The 17458-nt window shown below is 42.3% G+C and overlaps 1 protein-coding gene across 4 annotated transcripts in view; it reads left to right on the forward strand.

Annotated features, from left to right (window-relative positions):
* Nucleotides 1-17458, forward strand: part of NCOA1 (nuclear receptor coactivator 1) — a 278206-nt gene that overhangs the window by 224551 nt on the left and 36197 nt on the right. For all 4 annotated transcript variants that reach the window (XM_060186650.1, XM_060186651.1, XM_060186653.1 and 1 more), the window contains exons 14-18: nucleotides 2988-3105; nucleotides 3467-3635; nucleotides 5381-5695; nucleotides 12470-12571; nucleotides 16942-17350. In XM_060186650.1, coding sequence (XP_060042633.1) covers nucleotides 2988-3105; nucleotides 3467-3635; nucleotides 5381-5695; nucleotides 12470-12571; nucleotides 16942-17350 — 1113 coding nt within the window. The remainder of the gene's footprint in view (nucleotides 1-2987; nucleotides 3106-3466; nucleotides 3636-5380; nucleotides 5696-12469; nucleotides 12572-16941; nucleotides 17351-17458) is intronic.

Below are 17458 nucleotides of genomic sequence, written 5' to 3' on the forward strand. Positions count from 1 at the left end.
GGAACAAAGCAAAGGAAAGATTTCAGATAAATTCTCTTTGGTCAGCAATTTACCAGCTCCGGGTTCAGTCAGCTCTGGCTTAGGGCGTTGCTGCGGACTCTACCTGGGAGCTTAGAGCCTCAGGCAGGAAAGTCTTGCAGAACCCTTATCCTCCTGCCGAGCCTCCCGACCCTCATTCCATTGAACATAGAGCATATTTCACATGCGTGTGAGCCAGGCATGTTTAGTGTCTTATAATAATGATCGGTATCTAGCATTAAATATGTTTTCAAATTCCTTTACTCTCCATTCTTCGAAATGAGGAATTCCTTTTTATTTTTTTTTTTAATTTAATTTATTTATTTATTTTCCCTTTTGTTGCCCTTGTCTTTTTATTGTTGTTGTAGTTGTTATTGTTGTTATTGATGCCATTGTTGTTAGATAGGACAGAGAGAAATGGAGAGAGGAGGGCAAGACGGGGGGGGGGGGAGAGAAAGACAGACACCTGCAGACCTGCTTCACCGCCTTTGAAGGGACTCCCCTGCAGGTGTGGAGCCGGGGCCTCGAACCGGGATCCTTACGCCGGTCCTTGGCGCTTTGCGCCACATGCGCTTAACCCACTGCGCCACCACCCAACTCCCGAAATGAGGAATTTTTACCTAATTGAGTTAGCCCAAGGCATTCATAATTCTTAAAGAAGTGACTGTGGAACACACACACACACACACACACACACACACACACACTCTGAGGGAAGTTCTGGTACTAGGGATTTCTTTTCTTTCCCCTTCTCTCTGACTCTGTATTTGGGGGCTGAGTGGGGGGGGGGAGCTCACCCAGAGACCTCCATGGATGGTAGAGCAATGCTTTGATGTCTCCTCCTTCCCATTCTACCCTCCACCCACCCCATTCATACACACACATGTATGTGAATTAAAAATTGGGTCAAGAGGCAGCTCAGTGTTATCACAAGGCCTGGGGGATCATCTTCCTGCACCACACCAAAGAAATAATTTTATTAGTTTACTGGAGTTCCCATAATAGAATGCCACAAGCTGAACTAAGTGGCATAAGGAATAGAATTTCTTTTCTCAAATAAATTTTGCCAAGCCTCTAGTTTTCTTGAAGTTAGAAATCCAGGGTGAAGGGATTAGCAGGTTTGGTTTTCTCTGCAAATCTTACTGATTTACAGTGGCTACTGTGGCCTCATTCTCTTTGTCACACTCTCTGGCCTGCTTTTCTCTGCTTCCATGAACTCTATCATTTAATTACCTCACACCCTGATGGCCCCACTTGTCACCTTTGGTCCCACCTTCAATACAAATCTGGTAGAACTTCTACTTGGGAATGGGGAAGGGGCTTGGGAGGGATCCAGTTCAGCCCATGATGATGATCAATGAGGAGTATAGGCTCATTTTTAAAATTACATACAGCTGGCCCAGGAGGTAGAGTAATGGTAGAACTTTGGGCTTCTATTTGGGCTTCTAAGCATGAGTTCCCAAACTCAGTTTCCAGTACCACATGTGCCTGAGTGTTTTTCTACTTTTTTTTCTTTTTACTTCCTTTTTGTTGCCCTTGTTTTATTGTTGTTGTTATTGATGTCATTGTTGTTGGATAGGACTGAGAGAAGACAGAGGGGGAGAGAAAGACACCTGCAGACCTGCTTCACTTGCCTGTGAAGTGACTCCCCTGCAGGTGGGGAACCAGGATCCCTACCCCAGTCCTTGCACTTTGCACCATGTGCGCTTAACCCGCTGTGCTACCACCCGACTCCCCAGAGTATTTTTCTGGCATCTCTCCTCCTTCTCCTCCTCTTTCTCATGAAATGAATAAAATTTTTTAAAAAATACAAATGATCACTAAGAATCCTAAAATTAAAAAAAGTGGCCTTTAACCTCACTCCCTAAAATGTACTAAGGATATATTGCCTGCCTGGATTTTCTTGTAGTATATATTTTAGAGCATTTATAAATTTAGAATCATCCTGAATATAATGCCTTAAATTTTGCTTTTTTTTTTTTCCTTTCTCACTTAGTAGCACATTGTAAACATTTATACCATAAACCAGCCCCTAAATTTCTGGAAGTTATTGATAATTTTTCCACGGTCTAAGTTGAATAGGAATAATAAAAGATTTCAAAAAAAAAATTCCCACACAAGAGCTTTCTTAAATGCTTGCATATACTGTTTTCTTTCATATAGGAGCAGAATTCAATGTCTTTTTTTCTATTGAGTTATGTCTATAAACCTCAATCACTATATAATTATTATATCATTATAGTCTCAGATGAACTACTGATCTTTGCACATTAGTGCCATTTCTGTTTCTGCCTCTTATAGAACATACCTTTTGTTTACAGCTTTGATCTAACAATGCTGTCTCTACTTACAGCGTATTATAGTGTGCTGAACATTGAAAAGACAGTGGATGAAAATTGTTGTTATTATCTTTAAATAAATCATTTCTGATGGAATTCTGAGTGCTTTACGTTTAGTAACATTAATTCATATGTAAATTTTCTTCTTCTTCTTCTTCTTCTTCTTCTTCTTCTTCTTCTTCTCCTTCTTCTTCTTCTTCCTTCTTTCTTCTTCCTCCTTTTCCTTCTCCTTCTCCTTCTCCTTCTCATTCTCCTTCTCCTTCTCCTTTTTTTTTTTCTTCTTCTTCTTCTTACCAGAGCCCTGTTCAGCTCTGGCTCATGGTGGTGCTGGAGATTGAACCTGGGCTCTTTGATGCCTCAGGCATGAAAGTCTTTTTGCAGAACTGTTGTGCTATCTCCCAGCCCCCTGTGTAACTTTTTAACATCAGATTTCCATTGACTCGGAGATCTTCTAATCTTCTTATTTTCTTTGGCTATATTTCTAGGTAGTTTGTTTCTGAACAAATGGCTTTTGTATCCTTGACCTATTATTTTATAGGAAAGTCTCACTGCTGTGTAATATGTGACTTGTGAAAATTGGATTTTATCATCCATGGTGACACTGACTTCTTAACTTTCTTCTTTAATCAGGATTGCCTGAGCTGGAATTAGAAGCAATTGATAACCAGTTTGGACAACCAGGAACAGCTGATCAGATCCCATGGACAAATAATACAGTGACAGCTGTAACTCAGAATAAGCCAGAAGAGTGAGCAGTATACTTTATATTCTGTAAAATATAAAATACTTCGGGGCTGGGTAGTGGGGAATCTGCTTGAGCGCACATGTTACAATGTACAAGGACCTGGGATCAAGCCCCTGGTCCCCACCTGCATGGGGAAAGCTTCACGAGTTGATGAAGCAGGGCTGCAGATATCTCTGTCTCTCCCCTCTCTCTATCTCCCCCCTTCCTCTCACTTTCTGGCTGTCTCTATCCAATCAATAAAAATAATTTTAAAAATTAAAAAAAGATATAAAATACTTCATCAGAGAACTTTCTAGAACTAGATACACATCTGTTCGCATTACTAAATTCTTGTATCTTAACCCTTTCTTTCTTGACCCTACAGCCAGTGTATTAGTTCACAATTAGATGAGCTTCTCTGTCCACCGACGACAGTAGAAGGAAGGAATGATGAAAAGGCTCTTCTTGAACAGCTGGTGTCCTTCCTCAGTGGCAAAGATGAGACCGAGCTAGCTGAGCTGGACAGAGCTCTGGGAATCGACAAACTTGTTCAGGTATTTATTAAACTGGCAGAATTTAAGTGCTGCAACCCAAAGAAACTGGGCCATGATTTTCAAGCAAGAGTTTTCAGTTATTCCTGCTGGTTTTCAGTTTTATGATTTGTCTTTGTGAAATTTATCTGTATGTGTAAGTGAAAAAAGAAAGGCATAATGATTGGAATCAGGAAGTCTCAGAAGAGACTCTCAGAAGCTTCCACTAGAAGAGAACCCAGATTTGTGTCATCACTTCTCATTATAAGACTTAATTTATGCTTCATTCCTGCTAGTGTGTATATATATATATATATATATCTCAGAGTTTTATTGCTGGGGCTGGGCACTACCATCCACTGCACCTGGCACCATATTTTCAGCATTATTATTATTACCGTTGTTATTATCAGTAGTAGTACTGGAAGGAGGAGGACAGACAGAAATTGAGAGGGGAGGGAGAGACAAAGAGAGACACCTGTATCACCATTTGTGCAGGTGGAGAGCAGGCTAGAGGGGTTCCGACCCAGATCCTAGTGTGCGCACTCAGACGCCCGGCCCCTCCTGGTCGTCTTTCACCTACACACCCCATAACATTCCAACTTCCAGGTTAGAAGTCTTCAGATGATGGTGCATACTAGAATGCATTGCCCACAGAAGTGGAAGTTGTATTTCATGAAAAACTCTTTTATTATACAAATCAGATGACAATTTAAATTGTATTCATGAGTGTTGGCCAAAAGTGCAAAAGCTTACAGCTCTGTGACATTCTGTTAGGTCAGCTATGAGGGTTTATTTATTTATTTTTTTCCAATTAGATAAGTCACACTTTCTGCATTTGAAACAGAAAAATGCCTGATTGGTTCCTTATGTAGGAATCTCCTCGTGGTAGGTAACCTATCAAATGTGTAGTTTGTTGATTCTTAGGTTTTGAAAGAAATTCTTCTCACAGCTTTTAGTTTGTTTTCATTGATCTAGGACCTTTAATTATTTTCTCCTCTCTTCTGAGTTTTAAAATAATTTCAGTTAAGGGACTAGGCAGTGACGCACCCAGTTAAGCGCACATAGTACAAAGCGCAAGGACATGTGCAAGGATCCAGGTTCAAGCCCCCAGCTCCCCACCTGCAGGTCTGCAGGTGACTCTCTCCCTCCCTACCTCCCCCTCCTCTCAATTTCTCACTGTCTCATCCAATAAAAGGGAAAAAAATGGCCACCAGGAGCAGTGGATTCATAGGGCAGGCAGCAAACCCCAGTGATGACCCTGGAGGCAAAATAATAATAATAATAAATAATTTCAGTTAACCTTATTTAATTTCAAGCATGAATTTTCTTTTTTCAATTATACTTTTTAAATATTTATTTATTTATTCCCTTTTGTTGCCCTTGTTGTTTTATTGTTGTAGTTATTATTAATGTCATTGTTGGATAGGACAGAGAGAAATGGAGAGAGGAGGGGAAGACAGGGGGAGAGAAAGAGAGACACCTGCAGACCTGCTTCACCGCCTGTGAAGCGACTCCCCTGCAGGTGGGGAGCCCGGGGCTGGAACCGGGATCCTTCAGCCGGTCCTTGGGCTTTGCACCACGTGCGCTTAACCCACTGCGCTACCGCTCGACTCCCATAGCAACCTTTTGCAGGATACGTCATGAATTCAACACGAACATGCTATGTTGAAACTTTGTACAACTTCGATGCTCTCAAAAGCACAGTTGTGATATATCCTTTATCAGCAGGAGTTTACGTGGAAAATTTTCTGGTTTCCTCTCTACAGGGAGGTGGATTAGACGTCTTATCAGAGAGGTTTCCACCACAGCAAGCTACACCACCTTTGATGATAGACGAAAGACCCAATCTTTATTCCCAGCCTTACTCTTCTCCGTCGCCTACTGCCAACCTCTCGAGCCCCTTCCAAGGCATGGCCAGGCAAAAACCTTCCATGGGGACTGTGCCTGTTCAAGTAACACCTCCCCGAGGTGCTTTTCCACCTGGCATGGGCATGCAGCCCAGGCAGACTCTAAACAGACCTCCAGCTGCCCCCAACCAACTGCGACTTCAACTTCAACAGCGATTACAGGGACAGCAGCAGGTGAGCTCTCTTTATTCTGCAAATGATGCTTTCTTAAAGGTATGTGTTCACTCCAGGTGTAATAAGACAACCTAATGGTTCTACTAACTCCCAAGACCTTCATCAAAGACAAAAATAGCTTTGGTTAAGCAGGAGAAGAGTAGGAGACTCAGCTGAAGACAGCTGGTTCATGACAAAGTGCTTCCGAGAGAATTTAGCTTTAGTTTTTGAGATTAAAAACATATTTAGGGCCAACATCATACAACTATTAAGTTGGTAAACAGAAACATTAATTCATAAAGCAAAACATCAAGAGATACTGTTTGTGATTGTTGGCACAGAAAGAGGGGTTTATTTATCTGGTTTGAAGTTGGGAGTGACTGAAGCCTAGTGGTGTTACTACACTAGGGAATGGGAGGAAAGATAGTTTGGGGCCTCTGGGACTTATGGAAGAGTTAGATCTCACTCATGACATTGTAGTGACATAAAGGTTTGAAACTGTAGAAGCAGAAGACACAGATAATCAAGAGCCAAAAAAGCAAATGGTTCAAAGTATTTCTTTCTGGGGAAGTGGGTCAGGGTTGTAGATTGTTGCTTATTAATACTTCGAATTTTTCAAACCATGTGTGTTTATAGATTTGGATTTTTTTTTAAGATTTTTTTGTAATTTTATTTATTTATTTATTTTCCCTTGTGTTGCCCTTGTTATCTTTTTATTGTTGCTGTAGTTATTATTGTTGTTACTGATGTCGTTGTTGTTAGATAGGACAGAGAGAAATGGAGAGAGGAGGTGAAGACAGAGAGGGGGAGAGAAAGATAGACACCTGCAGACCTGCTTCACTGCCTGTGAAGCGACTCCCATGCAGGTGGGGAACTGGGGGCTCGAACGGGGATCCTTATGCCACTCCTTGCGCTTTGTGCCATGTGCACTTAACCCACTGTGCTACTGCCCGACTCCCATTATGTGAGCGCTTAATCAGGTGCACCACTGCCTGGCCCCCTGACAATAAAATTATTTACCACCTTTTAAAACCTTTTATTCCGGGGGTCGGGTGGTGGCGCAGTGGGTTAAGCGCACGTGGCGCAAAGCGTAGGGACCAGAGGATCCCGGTTCGAGCCCCCGGCTCCCCACCTGCAGGGGAGTCGCTTCACAGGCAGTGAAGCAGGTCTGCAGGTGTCTATCTTTCTCTCCCCCTCTCTCTCTGTCTTCCCCTCCTCTCTCCATTTCTCTCTGTCCTATCCAACAACAAAGCAACGTCAACAATGGCAATAATAACCGCAACGAGGCTGCAACAACTAGGGAAACAAAAAGGGGGAAAAATGGCCTCCAGGAGCGGTGGATTCATGGTGCAGGCACCGAGCCCAGCAATAACCCTGGAGGAAAAAATAAATAAATAAATAAATAAATAAATAAAAATTTAAAAAATTTAAAAAATTAAAAACCTTTTATTCCGTATCTGTATGTATGTATCTGCATGTGGCTGTATGGACTAAGTCAGATGAGATGAAATTCCCAGTACAATGCTTGGCATGTAGTAGCCCTTAATAGATACGAGCTATTATAGAATTATATTTAATAAATATATTTATTTTATATAAAATATGCTTCCATTTCACTTAACGGAAGAAGAAAGGGAGAAAATAGAAAGTAGAGGTAGGAAAATTGGATGGTCAGATTACAAAGAAATGAAATAAGTTTTATGGCACTGGAGAGGAATCAAGGTCTTGGGAGTTAAGAGATGAGGAGAGTAGCAAAAAAGCATATAGTAATAAGATCTGAGAATTTGCTGACAACAACTTACTATAACTTGTCCAGTATTAGCATACAAATTGCTTCATAGTTCCCTGATAGCTATTTTGTTCAGAAGCATGAGTAGGGAGACACTGTTGCATACTATGAGAAATACAGAGAATAAAAGTCAGTCAACTTTGAGAACTTGCAGTCAGTGTGGGCTGCGCAGAACTTATTTCCTTGACACAGCAGAAAAGACATTGGACTTGGCAAGCATGAGGTCCTGAGTTCAATTCCCACCATCACATGGCAGTGCTCTGGTTCTCTCCTTTTTTAAACAAACAAACAAACAAACAAAAATGTATACCTGAGGGCTGGGTGGTGGCACACCTGGTTGAGCAAACACGTTACAGTGCTCAAGGACCTGGGTTCAAGCCCCCGGCCCCCACCTGCAAGGGGAAAGCTTTGTGAGTGGTAAAGCAGGGCTGCAGGTGTCTCTCTCTGCCTCTCTCCCATCCTGTCATCCACTTCCCTCTCAATTTCTGGCTGTCTCTATCCAATAAATAAGATTTTTTAAAAGCTGAGTACCGGTGCATACACTCCTGGCCCTGCCTTCATCTCCTTCTCGGCCAAGGTGGCTGTTTCTGTTGTGCTTCTGGAGGCATCTCAGTGTGCAAGGACATCACTGGTGCATTGCACACTTTCCACTTGGTCTCTGCAGCTCAATAGAATTGCCAGAGGATGAGAATCACTCATCTTACAATCACTTTCAAACTGTCATGAATATACAAAGTGCTTCTTCGATGTTTTCATAAAATTAATGTTTTATTTAGACTTAGGTTTATGGTCCGTCATTTAAGAGTTATATAAATTTGGAAGCTTACATTCATTTGATTTTTTTTTATTGGATTACTGAGCGTCTTTAATCCAGAAGAATTTATAAAAGAGAACGTATATCCTATTTGTGGACATGAACACTCAATATTGTGTGTCTCTCAATCCATCTAATTTATATAATACAATTCAACCACAATAGCATCTTTAAAAAAAAATAAATAATCCAAAATATCTGCATATCAGTAAAAGAATTATTTGTGAAAATTTTGATATATAAGCAATGCTAAATTTATGAAAGTGTATATTAAAGTTACATTAATCATTTGTAATTTCTTTACATTAATGAACAGTACCTTGCCTCTTCAATTTGTACTGTACAAAACTATCAATTTTTTTTTCTATTTATTTATCTATAAAAAGGAAACATTGACAAAACCATAGGATAAGAGGGACACAACTCCACACAATTCCCACCAACAGAACTCCGTATCCCATCCCTTCCCCTGATAGCTTTCCTATTCTTTAACCCTCTGGGAGTACAGACCCAAGGTCAATTTGGGATGCAGAAGGTGGAAGGTCTGGCTTTTGTAATTGCTTCCCTGATGAACATGGGCATTGACAGGTCAATCCATACTCCCAGCCTGCCTCTCTCTTTCCCTAGTAGGGTGGGGCTCTGGGGAATCGGAGCTCCAGGACACATTGGTGGGGTTGTCTGTCCAGGGAAGTCTGGTCGGCATCATGCTAGCATCTGGAGCCTGGTGGCTGAAAAGAGAGTTAACATACAAAGCCAAACAAATTGTTGATCGTGAACTTAAAGTCTGGAATAGTGCAGATGAAGAGTTGGGGGGGTTCCTCCATTTTGTAGATAGCTAGCAGGCAGATTTTAATTCCAAAGGGCCTGTGGCTATACTAGGTTTTTTTTTGTTTTTTTGGGTTTTTGTTTTTCCCCTGAGCCTAAAATCTGATATGCAGGTGGATCCAAGTCATTGTCTGGGGAGATGATGTCATGGCTGGAAAAGGGACAGAAAGTTGCGTCAGGGAAGAGAGTAGCTCCCTAATATGGGAAAGGGTATAAATATCCATAAATTCAGGCAAAATATATACTTGAAAGCAAAAGTCCACAATAGTCTGCAGTGAGTCAGTATAAAGTTCCTAATGAAATAGTATCTAATTAGACTTAGATACCCCCCTCACCTACTTCCTATTATTGTTCTCTCACTCACTCCAAAGCTGACCTTATCAAAGCAAGGACTGCAAAAGCTGAATAAGGGCAAGAGACTAGCATACATTAATGACGACTCTTTAGTCACTATCAGGCCACCCCATCAGCTGGGGCCCTAGTCGGGGAGTCCTGAGATTCCCACACAGACATGATGGGCCTAGACCTCAAATAAATCCCTCTCTCCATTGTTACTGGTCATCTCTATCAGGAACCCCCATTATGGGCCCCTATAGGACCTTGCCCTCAATTTGGGTCAACAAGGTAGAAAATGTTCCATCCTCCAAAGGGAGGCTGGACAACATACTGTATGCTACACCTGAGGAAGATGGGTCCTGAAATTGCAGCTTGGAATGTCCCTACTCATGATCACAGAATGTGAGCTCAGATCTACAGGGATGCAGAGGTCACATAGGCTCCTATGCTGAATATGGGCCCCAGATCAGATCAAATTGACGGGGTTTACATTTCATAATCCCTAAAAGTTGCTCTTTTAATCCTTACATCCTGCTGAGCTCTCCTCCCATGTCCGTTTGTTTTCTGATTTGATGCGAGTCAGAAAGTGAGCAAAACCAGAGTTAAGGGTTGGACTACTCAGGGCAGGGGTAGATAGCATAATGGTTATGCAAACATACTCTCATGCCTGAGGCCAAAGTCTCATGTCCAATCCCCTGCACCACCATAAGCCAGAGCTGAGCAGTGCTCTGGTTTAAAAAAAAAAAAAAAAAAAAAGAGTTGGACTACTCGGGACCAGAGACAGCTCACTCAGTAGTGGATGCACTTAGCGTGCGCGGAAACCCAAAATTTGAGCCCCTCCTGCACAGGGAAGCTTCACAGTGCTGGGATTTCTCTCCTCTCTCCCCCTCTCTCTGTTGTTCTCTGTCTTCCACCCTCTAGCTATAAGAGAGAGAGAGAACAGTGAACTCTTGTAGGCATTGACCACCAGCCCCCACCCCATAGTAACCTGAATGGTGTGTGGGGGGGGGTTGAGCTACTCAGAGATGAGAAATTCAATGTTAGATATTTGAATTATTTTATAAACCATTTATGTAGTTTATTAATTTATAGCAAATACATAAAGATGTAAACTATAAAGTTACTTATGTGAGTTGGTATATATGTATATATAATATTTATTAAAATGATATATTAATTAATATATAAATATAATTTTTACCAGAGCACTGCTTAGTTCTGACTTACAGTGGTGCTGGGACCACTGAGGCTCAGGCACGATACTACGTTGTGTGAACTGCTGTGCTGTCTCCACACCCAACTATGTGAAATATATCGCTGCATCAGTATCCTATCAACATATAAGTAATTTATAAAATGACAGTCACAAAGTAGATTTTTATTACTTTTACTCTTGTCTCTCTGGACAGTTTATTCATATCAAACTATTGAACAAGAAATGGTCTTAAGTTACAGATAGTTTTTTACAAAGATATCCTTTCTGAAGATGACGGTTTTGCTGTGTGGCAGAGTTGAAGTCTGCCTGTGACCTGGAGTCCTGACTGACATGGACAGTGCCTTACTTCTGTAGAAAGCTGTGTTTGTAGAAGACTGTCCATGGGATATGGGGGAAAGACGCACACGCACACACATACACACACCACTGACATGGACAGTGCCTTACTTCTGTAGAAAGCTGTGTTTGTAGAAGACTGTCCATGGGATATGGGGGAAAGACACACACACACACACGCACACACATACACACACACACCACTGACATGGACAGTGCCTTACTTCTGTAGAAAGCTGTGTTTGTAGAAGACTGTCCATGGGATGTCGGGGGAAGACACACACACACACACACACACACACACACACACACACACACACCACTGACATGGACAGTGCCTTCTGTAGAAAGCTGTGTTTGTAGAAGACTGTCCATGGGGTATGGGGGGAAGACACACACACACACATACACACATTTACACACACACACACACACACACCAAGCTGTATGTTAAGGGGAAGAAGTTTAAAATTGCATATGCTACTCACTTCTTGATAATCCACAATGTGCTTTTGCCAGTTACAGGCTCACAGAATCGCTGCAGTAGAGAAGTCTGTTTCACCTTGTCTAACCCGTCATTCCCAATACTGAATACAGCAGAACGTGCTGTTTTCCTGGCATCTATTAATATCCTGCAGAACAGTGTTCTTTAGAACACCAATTTGGGAAGTGTGGGTCTAAAGTAATTACTTCTTCCAGCTAAATAAATTGTCCATTTTCTCAGACCATTTGTTTATTACATAATTCTCTTCAACTAATGAAATTCCATTGGCTTTTCCCCAAATGTGTACTTATCAGATAGGGACCCTTCAAAGGCAAATACCTCAACCTTTCCATCTATCTTCCAGACCTTCAAAGAATGTGCCCTTGTGGGATACTTACTTACTTAACTTTTTATTCACAATAGTTTAAAGCCTAGGCTGCTGTTTTCTCTCCCATTACTGCATGCATCTGAAATAGATAAGTACTAATGGTGTTTTTTTTTCATTGTTGTTGTGGTTATTATTGTTGTTATTGATATCATTGTGGTTGGATAGGACAGAGAGAAATGGAGAGAGGAGGGGAAGACGGGGAGAAAAAGACAGACACCTGCAGACCTGCTTCACTGGTTGTGAGGTGACCCCCTTGCAGGTGGGGAGCCAAGGGCTTGAACTGGGATCCTTCAGCTGGTCCTTGCGCTTCATGCCATGTGCACATATCCTGCTGTGCTACCGCCTGCACCCCTATTTATTTTATTTTAATGAGAGAGATACAGAAAGATCACAGCGATGCTCAGCTCTAGTTTATGATGGTGCTAGGAATAGAACTTGGGACCAGAGAGCCTCATATATGAAGATCTTTTGCATAACCATTATGCTATCTCCCCAACCCAATATGACAGCTCCTGTGTGCCAACAGTGATACTGTAAGCCATTACTCCCTGCACCCCCAGAAAATGGAGGAAAAAGTTATGTGATATCTGTTTCTATTTTTCTCTAGTTGATACACCAGAATCGACAAGCCATTCTGAACCAGTTTGCAGCGACCACTCCTGTTGGCCTCAGTATGAGATCAGGCACGCAGCAGCAAATGACCCCTCAGGTAAAGTAAGAAGCTCCTAGGTCCTCAGCCCTCTCTAACCCAAGCCACACTCTTTAAAGCGCCGACTGGAACATCTCTGAGGTGATTGGCACACCAATCCCTTAGTGATTTCCATAGTGTAGATTTCTTCTTGAATGAATTTATAATCTACTTGTGATACCACTTACTGTCATTTGATCTAAGGTAGAGGGCTCTTTGTTTTACTGTTATTGTTGTCATTGCTATTAGAAACTGGATGGTTAAGAAGAAAACGCTTACTGCTACACTGAATAGTCACCAGCAGTAAGGAGCCTCAGGCAGAGACCGAACGGTACCTGAGGCCTGACCAAAGCCTACTCTCCCCGCTGCAGCCTTTTAACCACCTGCATCCTCTGCCCAGTCAGAGCAGCAGTATTCTCTCCTTTCCACTTACTTTTTTAATACTTGATTTTTTAAAATTTCATTTCATTTATTTATTCGTTTAGTGACTGAAGACACAAGAGATATTGAAGTGGAAGGGGGAGATAGGGAGGGAGAAAGAGAGATACCATCAGACTTGCTTCACCACTCAGGCTTGAACCTGGGTCCTTACACTAGCATGTGCGCTCAGCTGAATGCACCACCACCTGGCCCCTAATGCATTATTATCATTGTTGTTGTTGTTGTTCTTGTTGTTTTAATGAGAAATACAGAAAGAGACCAGAGCACTAATCAACTCTGGTTTATAATGGTTCTGGGGATTGAACCTGAGACATGAAATCTGTTTTGTTTTGTTTTTTTGGATAGAGCCAGAGAAACTGAGAGAGAAGCAGGAGAAAGACAGACAGATAGATAAGGGACTGTTTCACTGTTGATGAAGCTTCCCTTCTGCAGGTGGGGACAGGTGACTTAAAGCCAAGAACTTGGGAGTTGGCGGGAGCACAGTGGGTTAAGTGCATGTGGCGCAAAGTACAAGGACCAGCAAAAGGATCCCGGTTCGAGCCCCCGGCTCCCTACCTGCAGGGGAGTCGCTTCACAGGCGGTGAAGCAGGTCTGCAGGTGTCTGTCTTTCTCTCCCCTTCTCTGTCTTCCCCTCCTCTCTCCATTTCTCTCTGTCCTATCCAGCAACAAAGACAACAATAATAACTACAACAGTAAAACAACAAGGGCAACAAAAGGTAATAAATAAATTTTTTTTTTAAAAAAGCCAAGAACTTATGCTTGGTTAAGTGTTCACTAAGCAAGGCGCAGTACACCACTGCCCTGTCCCCTCAGACCTGACGTTTCTTTCGCACGACTATTATGTTGTCTCCTGGCTTGGTTTTTTAATTTATTTTATTTATTTATTTATTTTTTAATTTATTTTATTTATTTATTCCCTTTTGTTGCCCTTGTTTTATTGTTGTAGTTATTATTGTTGTTGTCGTTGTTGGATAGGACAGAGAGAAATGGAGAGAGGAGGGGAAGACAGATAGGAGGAGAGAAAAACAGACACCTGCAGACCTGCTTCACCGCCTGTGAAGCGACCCCTGCAGGTGGGGAGCCGGGGTTCGAACCGGGATCCTTATGCCGGTCCTTGTGCTTTGCGCCACCTGCGCTTAACCCGCTGCACTACAGCCCGACTCCCGGTTTTTTAATTTATTTTAAAGATCCTTATATTTAAACCCAGCAGTATGTTGAAACTTTATCAATAAAATAGCTAGGTAGTCTTCTAAGTGTTACTCGGTACTCATGCTCTACTTAACTTCCACACATACTTCAATATTTTTGCTTAAGGGAGTTGGGCGGTACCGCAGTGGGTTAAGCGCAGGTGGCACAAAGCATAAGGATCAGCCTAAGGATCCCGGTTCGAGCCCCCAGCTCCCCACACCTGTAGGGGAGTCGCTTCACAAGCGGTGAAGCAGGTCTGTAGGTGTCTTTCTTTCCCCCTCTCTGTCTTCCCCTCTTGTCTCTTCATTTCTCTGTGTCATATCCAACAATGACATCAGTAACAACAACAGTAAAACAGCAAGGACAACAAAGGGGAAAATAAATATTTTTAAAAGCTTAAAAGAAAACAAGGGTAACAAAACAGAATAAATATTTTTAAAATATTTTTGCTTAAGCCACTTTTTATATTCTCTTAGCCAAGTTGACATTAAAAATTTGGGAGATGAGGGATTTGAGAGAGGATTCAAACAAAGCTCTTCATCTCTGTAAACTGGGCCTAGACGGATCTGAGGCAAATACAGAAAGCCAAGACTAACTGCAGGGATGAATGCTGACAGCAGCTTCCGGTAAGCAGCAGTCGTGGGCATCTTCCTGGGTCCGTGGAGTCTCTGCAGCATAACCCTCAGGCTTGGCTCGTGCACAGGCACTTAGCTTATAAAGAACTAAGATCCCCACTTTTGGCATTTACATAAAGGTCATTTCTATCAGGAAATCCTATGTTGCAGTCTTTTTCTATGTCTAGATAGAAAATGTAATTCTTTTTAACAAACGAGTACGTGTTTGTTTTTCTTTAATTTTTTTTATATTCACTTTCCCTTTTGTTGCCCTTGTTTTTTTTAAATTTTATTGTTGTTGTAATTATTGTTGTTGATGATGCGTCGTCGTTGGATAGGACAGAGAGAAATGGAGAGAGGAGGGGAAGACAGAGAGGGAGAGAGAAAGATAGACACCTGCAGACCTGCTTCACCGCCTGTGAAGGGACTCGAACCGGGACTCTTAGGCCAAGGGACTCGAACCGGGACTCTTAGGCCAGTCCTTGTGCTTCCACCTGACTCCCAGAAAATGTAATTTTAAGACCCTCACTCGAAACTGACATTTTCTGCACCAGGCTTTATCAGTACGCCATATTATTTTGCAAGTTAGACCAAAACGTGAATTCAACCCAGTCTGACCCCTTCTTCCCCCATCCCTAACATCAGAGCAGTTTAAATACACGCGTGCACTCTGATTCCCCAAGCGGCCCTGTGCCGCAGCAGTAATGTAATAGAGTGGTTTGCACTCACCTCTGTTACTTAATTTCCAATAAATTGTTTTCTTTTAAATGGCGATTTGCTTGACATCAGACTTTGGATTTCTGAGTCTCCCTTTTTCTTAAATGCTATTTACAGGTTGTTCTCTGTTCACATTATTAAAAAATAGTGCATATTCATTATAGATGACTTGGAAAAGTTTAATGTGAAAAATTAAAATTACCCCTGTATTCACGTTACTCACTTGTATAAAGTGGAATAAACCGTCTCAGTGAGCGAAAAGGAGGAAGCTGAGTTCTTCCTGGTATAAACACATTAAGTTTTTTTAAAGTGAAAAAGAACAGTCATCCTAATATCAGGTAAGATAGAAGCACATTGCTATTCTAAGATAATGATTGTGATTTTCATGACTCATTAACTGGTTTTGGATTTGCTTGTTATCCTCAAATACTCAGCTATTAAAATAATGCAACAGTGGGCTGGTTTTCAGGAAATATAAATACTTCTTTTCTTTTAAAATTTTTTATTTAAGAAAGGATTAATGAACAAAAACATAAGGTAGGAGGGGTACAACTCCACACAATTCCCACCACCCAATCTCCATAACCCACTCCCTCCCATGATAGCTTTCCCATTCTCTAGCCCTCTGGGAGCATGGACCCAGGGTCGTTGAGGGTTGCAGAAGGTAGAAGGTCTGGCTTCTGTAATTGCTTCCCCGCTGAACATGGGCGTTGACTGGTCGGTCCATACTCCCAGTCTGCCTCTCTCTTTCCCTAGTAAGGTGTGTCTCTGGGGAAGCTGAGCTCCAGGACACATTTGTGGGGTCTTCAATCCAGGGAAGTCTGGCCAGCATCCTGGTGGCATCTGGAACCTGGTGATTGAAAAGAGAGTTAACATACGAAGCCAAACAATTTGTTGAGCAATCATGGATCCCAAGCTTGGAATAGTGGAGAGGAAGTGTTAGGGAGGTACTCACTGCAAACTCTAGTGTACTTCTGCTTTCAGGTATATATTTTGCAGTAGTTTATGGGTACGTGTGAACATAAGCTCTCTATATTTGAAATATAAATACTTCTAATAAAATGATGAAAGCTAAAAAGTCACCAGGCAAATTTTCTTTATGGTTTTTGAGTTTCTCTTAACTGTTTTAGTGGCCTGTGTTACAACATTAATCAATATCTACTTTCTTGTGGCTCTGTGACTTTTATTTGGGATTTTGCCTTCAACTAGCGTTAATGAACACATTGGTTTAGTGCTTCTCGCCTACCTTTAATGTACAAAGTGTACTCAATGCATCTTCTCCCTGCGATTATTACTTAAGAGGTTTTTGGGTTTTTTTCTGCTTTAGTTTCCACTGAATCCTCATAAGTGCTCTGTACTTTCTTGCCTTTCTAAGCTAGGTGGGCAGTGGTCATACTTCCAGTAAGTGAGGATTTTCTCCCTCCTTTGCAGCCGCCCCTGAATGCCCAGATGCTGGCACAGCGGCAGCGGGAGTTGTACAGTCAGCAGCACCGGCAGCGGCAGCTAATCCAGCAGCAGAGAGCCGCGCTCATGAGGCAGCAAAGCTTCGGGAACAGCCTCCCCCCCTCGTCGGGACTGGGACTGCCCGTGCAGATGGGGAGCCCCCGGCTTCCTCAGGGTGCTCCGCAGCAGTTCCCCTACCCGCCCAACTACGGTACAAATCCAGGAACCCCGCCTGCTTCTACCAGCCCGTTTTCGCAACTGGCAGCAAATCCTGAGGCCACCTTGGCCAACCGCAACAGCATGGTGAACCGAGGCATGTCAGGGAACATGGGAGGACAGTTCAGCACTGGCATCAATCCTCAGTTGCAACAGAACGTCTTCCAGTACCCAGGATCAGGTACAAGCATTGTGACCGCAGGTTGCTTTTCCCAATCCTATGGACGGGCCCAGGTCTCTCCTGATACACCGTTCAGCTCACTGGCACGAGGGTGTCTGCTGAATAAGA

The sequence above is a fragment of the Erinaceus europaeus genome, chromosome 3, assembly GCF_950295315.1.
Source record: "Erinaceus europaeus chromosome 3, mEriEur2.1, whole genome shotgun sequence".
NCBI lineage: Eukaryota > Metazoa > Chordata > Mammalia > Eulipotyphla > Erinaceidae > Erinaceus > Erinaceus europaeus.